At 39.8% G+C, this 12,492-nt stretch overlaps 1 protein-coding gene across 4 annotated transcripts in view; it reads right to left on the bottom strand.

The window, feature by feature from the left end:
- Positions 1-12,492, bottom strand: part of SCHIP1 (schwannomin interacting protein 1) — a 776,793-nt gene that overhangs the window by 566,582 nt on the left and 197,719 nt on the right. For all 4 annotated transcript variants that reach the window (XR_014824245.1, XR_014824246.1, XM_021069725.2 and 1 more), the window contains one exon: positions 9,882-10,017. Coding sequence is in view for 2 of the 4 variants with exons in the window: in XM_021069725.2 (XP_020925384.2) it covers positions 9,882-10,017 (136 nt within the window). In the remaining 2 variants the exon portion in view is untranslated. The remainder of the gene's footprint in view (positions 1-9,881; positions 10,018-12,492) is intronic.

The raw sequence follows: 12,492 nt of genomic DNA, 5'->3' as shown, positions 1-12,492 counted from the left end.
CATAGTAAAAGTGAAGAATAAATTGAAACTCATCTAATCAATGTCTACTGAATGTCTCCCCTTTTGTTTTTTGTTGTTGTTGTTGTTGTGGTTGTTTTGTCTTTTCTAGGGCCGCACCCATGGCATATGGATGTTCCCAGGCTAGGGGTCAAATTTCGGAGCTGTAGCTGCCAGCCTACACCACAGCCACAGCAATTCGGGATCCAAGCCACGTCTGCGACTCACACCACAGCTCATGACAATGCCGGATCCTAAACCCATTAAGCGAGGCCAGGAATCGAACCGCAACCTCGTGGTTACCAGTCAGATTCGTTACCCACTGAGCCACGACAGGAACTCCTGAATACCTCCTCTTTTAATAAAAACAAACTATATCAAACAACATAACCTTTCTTGATTAGCACGGTACTTATGTTTTTGAGAAAGAAAAGAACCATAAATCTTATGAAGAGAAAACAGAATTTTTTATACAACCAGTGCCACTGGAAAAACTCTTATTAAAACATTAATGGGTGTTTGAGTATCATATCAGAAAAAAATTGCTTAAGTACCTCCTCAAGGTACATCATTATAATACTAAAATATCAAGATGAAAATCAGACAAAATATTGATCACCTGGATGATCATGTAAGTTTCTTAAATAAAATTGGTTTTTTACAAGTCTATAACTGGTGTTTTCTATACTTTAGTGATAGTAAGGATTACCTGAGACATTTAAAAAAATACAGAATCCCAGGCCTCTTCCCAGATATTCTGATTCAAAAGATCTACTGTGGTTCTGGAATCTGTATTTTTTAAAAAGCTCTCCAAGTAATTCTTACTCAGAAAACACTGCAATAATTAACATTATAAATTATTCAATCATATAAAAATCAAAAGAAGATTTTAAAAATTATATTTATCATACTAAAAGACCAAACTGTTGCTACAAGAAGCATCCAATGCTGGAGATTCCCATCTACCCATCTCCTCAGGTTTCTATGAGGAAGAAATTTCCTAAATACTTCCTGCCTCAGATTTCCCCCCTTTAATCCATTCCAGGAAAGTGGAAGGAGTTACCCTAATTGGAGGATTAGGCAAAGGAGCTGGCAGCCCAGCATCATCCTCCCTCCATCTTTTAATGGGATTCACCGCCCTGCACAAGATCTGTGGGTCAGGCTGGCAGGATTCAGTGCCACCTGTGATTGGTCAGTTTCCCTGAATCCAAGGTTTAGTAGTAGAAAGTCCTATGCCCACAAGTCTCAGTTTCACATTCAAATCTAACATTGAGAGGAAACAAAGCTGAGATTTTGCTATCTGCCTAAATCTCTTGCCTTTCAAAAAAAAAAAAAAAAAAAAAAAAAGCCTCCAAATCAAGAACAGAAAAGGAGTTATTTATCAACTCTCTAAAACCTCATCTTCCAACACTGTTGACTAGACTTGGTCTTTTTATTTAGACCTACTAGACCATTAATATAACAAGTTTTCTATGTAAACTAATTTAGTAAAATTTGCATAATACAGCTCTATGATAGAGACCTATGAAAAGGAGATATCGCATAAAAATTTCACTGGAAATTTTCAAAATGCACTGTTTCATTCATATTAATTTTATTATTGAGCCACTGAGAAACTCTGGCTCTTGGAACTTTTCTTCAACAACTAATAATTCTAGAATACTGTTTCCCAAAGTGCTTCATGGATCAGTAGTCCAATAAGATGTGGCTTTTAATGAGTTTCATGGTCAAAAAAGTTTGGAAAACATGAAAACAGTGACTCCCCACCTCTTGCAAATTCAAAATGTGTATGAGTTTAGTGAGGTTCTAAGAACTCCTGAAGTAAATAAATTGGTTTATTTTACCCTTCCCCCAATTAGCATCTATTGATATTCTATTGATAGGGATAGAGCAAGCACAGGTGGTTGTAGAGGTCTCAATAGGGGATCATAGTTAAAGAGGGAAACCTGGGAGATGTTGGGAGACCACTGTAAGTTTAAGAAAGCCATCAGAACAAGGCAGGCTTGCTTGATTAGTGGTGTGAGAATTGCCTCAGGTCATTGGGTGTGGCATGGGATGAGGCTTGCATTCAGATTCAGTCCAGGGACAAGAGTTTGAGAACCACCCTTCAGCTGATTTGAATACATAGTTACCAGATACCAAGGAGGAGCTCAATTCCCAGAAAGGAAGAGTCAGGCCTTTCCAACCTCCACTCCCCTTGGATGATAAAACTGGCCCACTGGATACTCAGATCCTAAGGGTAGAGCTTCCTTGCCTGCATCTCTCATTAAGCATCCTAGCCTAATAAATCTGGTTTTTGCCCATCACTTTGTCTCTTGCCAAATTCCTTCTATGCAGAGGCACAAAGATCCTGAACCTTAGTGAGTCCAGACATATGGCGAGTAATTCCAATTTAAAACCATGGGTTTACGTCCCAATCTGGGTTTTGGATGGGTTCAAATCCCGGCACATGGGTTTAAGTCCCAATATGTGATCTGGCTAGGTTCAGGCCACTAGTACTATCAGTTTCACTATGAGACTAATATTCCAGGTTCCACATTTTGAAAAATTATGCTCTGTGAGATGTTTCATTAGTCAATTTTTGTTAATAATTATAACTAAAATGTCCATAAAATTAATTAATGAAATGTTATTGAAGATCTCCTATAAGTTGTCAGTATATCTGCTACAAGAATTGTCACCCATGACTGGGGAATTATGTAAATTCTACAATGGAAGAAGCTGTTTTTGGGTGATCATTGGCAAAGGCCCAGCACACAGCAGGCATTTAGACATTTGTTGAATGAGTGAACAAATGATGTAGTCCTAATCCAACTAAGCAAATAACTCCCCTTCCCCTCAGAATGTCTTATTTACAAAAAGAACATCCTAAATAGTCTTAGGCCAGTGAACTTTCTAAAAAAAAAAAAAGGAATACAACAGTAGACCTCACTTCAGTTCCACAACATCTAATTTTTCCTTGGATCCTAAAACATCTTTGATACTCATTCAAAGAGTGAAATTCTGATTTAAAATGACAAAGCTGGGTTTTGTAACAGAGAGTGCACCTGCGTCTAAACTAGAGATTCAACCCTTTATCTCACCTAAGCTGTAGAACAAGGATCTACGTGAGGACAAAAGCTGAGACTGGACCTGAGGTAAACTGCAACGAGAAAAGTCCTTTTTCAACTCTCCTTGTGAAAAGTAGATTTTTATATCTGTACTCATAGGTCAATAACTTTTGAGATTGCGTAGGAGGATTTATTATATTACTGTGGATGAACGAGTCAGTAATCAAACAAGGGATTGTCAATTTTATATATAATTTTTTTGGCTGCCCCACAGCATATGAAGTTCCTGGGCTAGAAATTGTATGTGAGCCACAGTGTGGTAACACTAGACCCTTTAACCCACTGTGGCATCCTGGGGATCAAACCTACGTCCTGGTGCTGCAGAGATGTCTCCAATCCCATTGTGCCACAGGGAGATCTCCAATTCTACATATCATTCTGAACCCAGGAAATGGTCAATATTAGCAGTCCTTAAGAAATTTTTTTAAATCTCCAAACCAAAACATCATTCTCATTTTTAAAACCTAACAAGAAAAATTTCCTCAAATCATCAAATTAAAAGGATTTGATAAAAGGAATTTATATTACCAGTCAATATGCAAATATATAAAGAGGAGAATGTGATACAAAAATATTATTTTTATACAATTCTATTTCATTCATTCAAACTGTCATATATGGTTATATATCATATAACATAATTACAAAAACTGTGGAAAACATTTGTTCTTTAAGACCCTGGTTTGAAGCAAAGAGAAATGTATTTACTCCTATGTAAATATGAAGAAGTCTTCTCTTTTTATATATGATTATCATATTCTCTGGACCAAAATTTGGGACAAATAAACTGACAAAAAAGTAGGCTATTTGGGGGCCTAAAAGGTTAGATGTTAGATAGAGCTTAGGTGCTGAAACATTAGAATTCATGGGACCTAAATTTATAACAGCTGGGCATAATACTGTAACTTGTCCCTGACCTGGAAAATCTAGGTTATTAAATTATTAAGTAGCACAAGGCTTACACTCTATAATTTTGCAGCTCTCAAGATTGTACTGGAAGGGGTCCCAGGAAATCTTCTTTGAAGGGCCTGAGTTTCCTCCTGAAACAAGTGCAACTTTGTAAGAAGACTTTCTCCCTTTAGTCACTGGATTTTTCCCCGATGTATTTAAAGCCTGGAGGTCGTACATCTCAAAAGGGGCAATAAAATGTGAGGATAATGAAGCATTTTGATCACAGGTGTACCTGCCAGGTTTGGTAGGCAGAAGCAGCACTGGCTTTTGGTGGTGTACTTGGGAAGGCATGGTGGGTCACCTGGTTGCCCATTGTTGACTGATCACCCAGCAATTCTTGCCCAAAGCCAGGGCCATTCGAGCAACCCCATAAATCGGAGAGCTCCACAGTTTCTCTCCAGGACAACTGAGATAACAGGGTCTTCAGCTGGCCCAAAGCACTGATCCTGAACCTACTTAAGAATTATAAGAATTACAAAAACTGCTCAAGTATGACAAGAACTGCAATTCTTCCTGACCAGGAGTGAAGCAAAGCCTTATGGCTGGGATTGTGCAGCTGCCGGGATGGCACTTTCTGCACTGACCTGCCTGAGAGGCCAAGTAACCCTGTTCTCCCTGACATGTCTCAGATACTCCCACTTCTTTTTTCCTCAGGTCTGAGATGATGAGAACAATTTAGGTTTTCTTCTAGTACATATGAAGGTGAAGTCTCTCAAAAGAGGCAAAAGTACTTGGACCTGGTTCAACCTTTGGACCTTGAAAATTAGTTTTCAAAGGAGCAACACTAAAATAAATGCTTAATTACTTTTGCTATGTGCCACTCCAACCTCAGAACATACATATGTATACATATATATGCTGAACATTGGTATATATGAATGCATATATGCTAGGACACAGTTTTATTCTCATGGGTTCATTTGGTGAATCAGAAACAGGCTCTGTGTTATACCCACTCCCCCCCCACCCCCCCTCAATGGGAATCAAGGTAAAATTTCACCTCTTTACAAGTTTTCCACAACGTTTTTAATGCATAGAGTATTTTCAAGAGCAGATTCAGATCAGCTAACACTCATTACGGTCCCAAGCTCTGTGCTGTTTTACATAGCAGTGCAATTTAATCTTTTTTTTTTTTTTTTTTTTTTGTCTTTTTGCCATTTCTTGGGCTGCTCCAGTGGCATATGGACGTTCCCAGGCTAGGGGTTGAATCGGAGCCATAGCCACCAGCCTACGCCAAAGCCACAGCAACGGGGGATCTGCAACCTATACCACAGCTCACGGCAACGCCAGATCCTTAACCCACTGAGCAAGGCCAGTGATTGAACCCTCAACCTCATGGTTCCTAGTCAGATTCGTTAACCACTGAGCCACGACGGAAACTCCCCATTTAATCTTTGCAGCAGTAACAATCAGTCTCTGAGGTGGGTCTTATTTCCAGTTTGCAGATGAAGACGATCCTCTCAAATGACGATACATCTTAGGCTCACAAAAATAGTGGCAGAGCTGCTATTTTAAGTCAAGCCCCCTTACCAAGCCAGGGCCTCATTCCATGGGCCACACTGCCCCCTACAGGCCAGACCATAAAAGTATGAGAACCAATAGGAAGAAGTGGGCGTGGCCAGCAAGACAGGCCCAAGCAGATGAAATCAATTCAAACCAAATGGGACAGAGAATGTCCCCAAACAATAGAAAGAGTTTTCTGGATTTATCTCCAGGGCTATGCTAATGATTTTTTTTTTTAAAGTATCAACGTAGTGGTTTATAACGTATCCTTCTATAGCTTCTTCTATAGCTTCTTTCCATAATATTCTATCAGACAAATTACATATTTCTTGAAGCTAGAAACTAAGAGAATTAGTATTTGGTCACATGAAATTGATAAAAAAAATACAAAGCATTTTCCAGTGTTGTCCTCTGTGCAATAACTAATATTTTTATGGGTAAAAATATTTATTCTGTTTTTCTCACTGAGCTTTACTACCCCAAAGTTCCATTTCCTAATAACAGTTGCGATTCAAAATTGCTATTTCTAAAACAAAATTTTCTGTTACCACATGACACACTGTGGTATAAGGGCACTTAATATGCAAATTGCTAACATAACTTAATATTATCTTCCCTCCTGTTGCTCTTTAATTTGGCATTGAGCAGCTGAGCTTTGAGGTTTTAATCAAAGAGCACTGAATGAAGCAATTTATAAAATAAAATGATTTTTTTTCAATTATTGCATTCACTGTTTATACCTACTAAATTGTGAAACAGTCATAGTTATAGCAATGCATTAATGCAGTGACTATCTCTTTCACTGCTTGACCATGTCTAAATGAAGGTTTACTTTCAAGTGGTACAATACAGTAGAATAGTGAAGCATGCAGGCTCCATCCAGCCCAATGAGTAACCCAGGGCAAGTTAGTTATCTCTCTTTAAGTCTCATTTTCATCATCTGTAGAATGGAGATAATAATAGTATTTCCTTCATATGGTCACAGAGAGGATTAAAAGAAATAATCCATGGAAAGCACTAGCAAAGTGCCTGCCACATAACAAGTGTTCAGCTCTTATTAAGATGATGAATTTGAGACCTCATACTGAAACATTACTGTTGCTATTTATTTTACAGCAGAAATATCCTCAGAACAATATTAATTATTATGCTTAACCAAAAGAGAGAGGGAGCATACAAAAGCATCATTCTCAGCTCAGCACAGGGGCTCCCCCAGATCAGGTTGCTGGCTTCCCATGCAGCACATGCCTGGGGCAGACAGCTAGTCTGAGCAGTAATTACAGTTATTATAGGCATTGGGGGTGGGTGGACCAGCTGGCAAGGCCCACAGGTTAGGCAAAGGCAGACTGGCCTCCAACTGAGGCTGCATTAAAGGTTAGTAGGGGGTTAGGACTTAGAATGAGACAGGTAGTTGATCAAATTGGAGAAGACAGACAATGGGCTAGGCAGCAACAGTGACAGATCAAGCTCAGAGAAAGAGGGCTGAGGTTCAGCAAGCTGGAGGAGAATCTAGCAGGAGTCAGGGCTCAAAGGCATCCTCTAGGGAGGTACCACATTGAGAGCATTTGACTTGGACCAAAGACTTTTAATCCTGAAGTTCTACATAGACTTGCTGATTGTTATAGGAAGCTCATCTCTTTTTGACAGGCTTTAGCCAAGGTGGGACAGGGGTCATCCTCAAGCCCTCTTATGGAGGTCCACCCATCAGAGGGTGGTAAAACCAAGTCTTCCTAACTGGGGCTCCCTAAGAATATATAAGAATCCAGTGGGTCTGAGAGGCTGGTCAAGGTGGAACAGAGTCACTTTCCTTTCATGGGGCTGCAGCCAACAAAAGATGTAAGAATGAATCTTCTTGAAAGAAACCTCAGCAGGAGTTCCCGTCATGGTGCAGTCGAAATGAATCTGACTAGGAACCATGAAAGTTCAATCCCTGGCCTCGCTCAGTGGGGTAAGGATCTGGTGTTACTGTGAGCTATGGTGTAGGTCGCAGACACAGCTCAGATCCAGCATTGCTGTGGCTGTGGCGTAGGCCGGCTACACCTCCGATTCCACCCCTACCCTGGGAACCTCCATATGCCGCAGTAAAAAGGCCAAAAAAAAAAAAAAAAAAAGAAAGATTCCTCAGCAAAGGGTAACTCATGGCAGATAAAACAACTTTAGCTGGTTATATCAGCTACAAATAACTAAGCATAAAGTTTTAAACAATTACCTGCCTGACAAAGGAGACTTGAGAATACCCAAACATCTTGTATTTTCATATTTTATTTTGTAGCTTCGCACCTGTCATAATCAATACCAAAGTTGTTCTGATCATCAACAACATAATTAGAAATCTGGGCAGTGTCTGCTTGCTTTTTGAAGCTAATCCCGATATGTTTTTTTGAAAGTCTGTTTTTTGACTCTCGCTGTTTGTAGGTATTCAGGAGTGAGGCAGACTTTCACACATGGAGTAGAGTCATCTTTGTCCCAGGAGCACAAAAACAAGGCATGAGGATGTGGTGGTGGAACAGGGTGCTGCTCCCAATTCAGTCTGACACACCTTGTGGGACACCAAATTGCTGGGGTCATTTGAGGGAGGAAATCTCCTCTATCGAGAAACATTAGGGGACCTGGAAGCTAGGCTAAATTAAATAAGGTAAAACTGTCAGCAAAGCTGTGCAAAATATACATAAATGGGATGACGCATGAAAGGGAAGAACGTTCATTTATACACAGAAACACCTGAGGTGCTAGAATCAAAGTGGTGTGGCAGCATAAAGAGAAAGCAAAGATAGATACTTCCAGAATTTCAATAAGCCAAAAGGTTAACCACCCTAAGGCAGCACTAAAACCGTTAGATATCATTGGATGGTTGAAATTGTCCAGAATCAGGACTGTGAAAAAGCTCAAAAGCAGTAAACGCAAACCTTTAACTCGCGGGCAAAGTGATTTCTGATATTCAGTTCCCATCATTCAAATCAAGTCTTCAAAGTCATTTAATTTATACCCTCTCTTGATAGTCACAGCAAAGGCATCCTAAATACTCAATTTTCACATTATTTTTCACTCAAATCAGTTAAACACAAACTGTACTAAACGCATTTTCCAAAGTGGTTCATGAGTGCCCTCTAGTGATAGTGAGGCTAGCTAAGACAATTCATTTCCCCCTTAAACTGTCATTAAACTTGCAGATTCCCTAAGTATTCAATTTCTGCTGTCAGCTAAAAATAGATCTTCTGTTACTGCTATTTTCACAGCTCTAAACTTAATGTTCTTTTTTTAGACCCCATAATTAGATAAAGCCATTTATTAAAGAATATGCCAACACAACTGTCTGAAAAACATCTGGAAGGAACCTTTGCTTGATTCAACGTGAATGCATTATTTTGGCTATCGGGAAGCCATTTACAACTGAATGAACATGACGACAAACTAGTCAAGGAATATTTTTTGAAAATGATATACTTGTATAGTTCATTTTTCTTCCTAACCTTTATCAATACTCTCGTAACTACAGTAAATGATCACAATAGCTAAATCCACACAACTTTGCATTACAATTGCATGATCATTTATTTCTTATCACATTTTATTTTTTTTTAATAAAGGCTTTCATGAGATTCTTTCATTCTTCAGAACCTGTACTCCAGAATTCTTAAACTGGCAGCCCCCAGAACAAATGGTCTTTTTACATCTAAATTTTTCTTACTGGTTGCCAACATTTAAAAATCTGGAAATCCGGCACTACCCGAAGAAAGAAGATGACCTTTAGCAACATCTTTTCTGCTTTCCCACCTAGCAACATACTTCCATGAGCCAAGGGGGGCTGGCCCCTTTACGTGAGGCATTTGTTCAGTGATCCAATCACAACTCAGCAGTCACATGAGTTACTTACCTGGCCCCATAAGCATTTGAAATGCAACTCCTGAATTTGGAACCCCTTTCTATTCTTCCTGACAATCCTGACAACCCAGCTAATCTTCTATCTTATTTGCCCCACAAAATGCTACCTACGGCACAGACCAAAAGGAACATGCTATTATAAAGAACAGCAAAAGACAGTCTCGGTAATAGAAGAATGTCTATGCACAAATGAATAATTAAGTCGATTTCAAACGCAATCAATTCCATCAGACTTGATGAAGTTCCCTGTGTGTTTATGAATCCTGTCTGTGTTTTGAGAGGACAAAACCTTCACCACAGGTTCATGCACAGCAAACAACCAACCTGTAGCTCTATCACCAACCACCTGCTCACTTCCTAAGATTTCTCTCTTGGAGCCAAAGCCTTGGAGACCCAGTGATTGGCCAGTCAGGCCATGAAAAGGAAATGCGCACTCACGGGTGTGCTGCTGTCCGAGAAGGTATTCATGCTGACAGAGCTGCTCAGCTTGTCGGAGGACAGGGAGGGCGGGGATGGGCTCCTCTTCTCCAGGGGATCCTGCCGCTGGAGGTACTCGCGCCATGCTCGCTGGATGCTGCCAAAACCCAAAAGAAACAGTACACACACTGTCATTCCCAAACACAGAATCAGAAAAGCACAAGGTATCTAAGGAATTGGCTCTGGGGACAGGGAAACAAACACAGAGAAGGTGACACAGGAGATCAGAAGACCTGGACTGTGTATTTTACTGGTTTGACTTTCACAGACTTGCCTGAATTAAATCAGTCTACAAGAGCCAACTTAGTCAGAAAAAGTCATCCATCAAAATAAGACTGGTTTGCACATGGAAATGTATGTGCTTTGATTTATGAGACACAATATCTTTCAATTTCTCATCTTTTTTTCAAATGAGATTAATAAATAGGCTGACGTTTCACTTATTCATTCATTCAATATATCATGGTGGAGGGACCACTCTGTGCCAGGGTCAGCTCTTGGCTCTGGATAGAGATTGCAGTGCACCCCCAAGGTGGAGGTGGGAGGCAGCATTCACATAGACCTCAAGGTAAAGGGAGTCCTGTGATGTTAGACAGTGTAGCCTGTACGTCCAAATGCAGTGGCCTTGCTCTGGGGACAAGATGGGCAAGAGGCCTACAGTCATGAAATTTACATGTTGTGGGAAGAAACAGGTGATAAATGATAAATTAAGAAATGGACAGAATATTTGTGTTATGCATTATTCAGAAAAATAATGTAACCCAGGATTAGGTGGCTGCTTGAGATTTCATCCCAAGAAGCTTTTTATTTCTGTGATTAGTATCCCCCCAAAATCATCTTCTGATTTAGATAATAGAAACCTCTTCTTGGTGAAAGCTAAGTAATTTTTTTTCCCATTTGGTCCAGCTTCTAATCTTTGAGATTAACATCTAGATTTTCAGATGTGATTAGTGAACACAATCTATTTTTTCCTGGGAGTTAGCCAGACATAAAGACCAACTGTCAGGATTCAGCCTTTTAGAGCAGTCTTAAAAGGCTGCACCGATTCCATCACTATCTTCTCGACTCCTGGAAGCATCTGGTCTTCTATAATTCTTCCACATACAACCAAAGTCACTAAAGGTGTTTCTGCATATACAAATTGATTTATTTTATTTGGCTAGAATGGTTCAAAGACCATTAATTCTCAACCATCACAGTATATAAAGAACACATAAATACTACCACATTATTGAATTTGTATGTGCCCCTAATTTATTAAGGCCCTGTGATTTTAATGATCAAGAAAAAGTCCAGAAGCTGCACTGAAACATTACCTTCGGTTCAGAAGCCAATTTCCCTGAAATTATGAAACTCAAGCTTCTGAGGCCCTTACTTAAAGACCAGGAGCTTCTTCCAAGACTCTTTGAGGAGCTCTTCATGGCTTACATAAAATAGCAAAAGTAAGTATTTTTTTTTTTAAAGAGCTCTCCAAATTAGATATACCCTTTGGATCCCATTAAAGTAGGATCTGACTTCACTTTGAGTCCTATCACTGTTTTCTTATGCAATATCTGCTTAAAATGGATCCCTATTTATTTATTTTCCTTTGGTTTAAAGATTTTAAACAGCATCTCAGAGAGGGTCAGGTAAGATTATGGGTCTGAGTTTGGTAATTTTGCTGTTTCTTCTGGGATCCACTTTACTGAGGGAGTATCGAACTTTTGGCAGCTGCTTTCTAAACCACTGGAAGTGCTTGAAGTGCCGGGGGGTCTCCCAGAGCCGTGTTGACAAATTCTGCCACTTAAGGGCACCTAAAGCCTTACTTAAAGACCAGGCTTAAAAATGTGGGACATTTTAAAGACAATTTAGAAAAATATAAAATACTGACAACCTATAGAATTTCCACAAGTTTATAGGACTATTCCTCTCTGTCTCCACCCTCCCTTTTTAGTTTAATTTTTATTTATTTATTTATTTATTTATTTTTGGCCACACCAGTGGCATGTAAAAATTTCGGGGCCAGGGATCGAACCCTTGTCACAGTTGCGGCAATCAGATCCTCTACCTGCTGCACCACAAGATAACTTTCCACCCTTCCTCTTTTTTTTTTTTGTCTTTTTGCTATTTCTTGGGCGGCTCCCACGGCATATGGAGGTTCCCAGGCTAGGGGTCGAATTGGAGCTGTAGCCTCCAGCCTGCGCCAGAGCCACAGCAACGCGGGATCCGAGCCGCGTCTGCAACCTACACCACAGCTCACGGCAACGCCGGATCGTCAACCCGATGAGCGAGGGCAGGGACCGAACCCGCAACCTCATGGTTCCTAGTCGGATTCGTTAACCACTGTACCACGACGGGAGCTCCCTTCACCCTTTCTTTTTAAATCACCTTGATTACTCTTGATTGTTCAGAAAATATAGAAAGAAAATATACTCATGTTGCAACAGAACAAAGGGTGGGGAAAAAATGTAATTGTAATGTATTCATGTAAGGATAACTTGATCCCCTTGCTGTACAGTGGGGGAAAAAAAAAAAGAAAGAAAGAAAATATAGTAACCATTTGAGATGTTACATTTTATCTTGATGAACACCA

Source organism: Sus scrofa, chromosome 13 (assembly GCF_054392235.1).
Source record: "Sus scrofa isolate SSC_HxYL_T2T_F1_AM1 chromosome 13, Sscrofa_HxYL_maternal_Yorkshire_Landrace_v2.0, whole genome shotgun sequence".
In the NCBI taxonomy this organism is placed as follows: Eukaryota; Metazoa; Chordata; class Mammalia; order Artiodactyla; family Suidae; genus Sus; species Sus scrofa.
The sequence above is the reverse complement of the archived record's forward strand: the minus strand, read 5'-3'. Positions and strand labels throughout refer to the sequence as shown.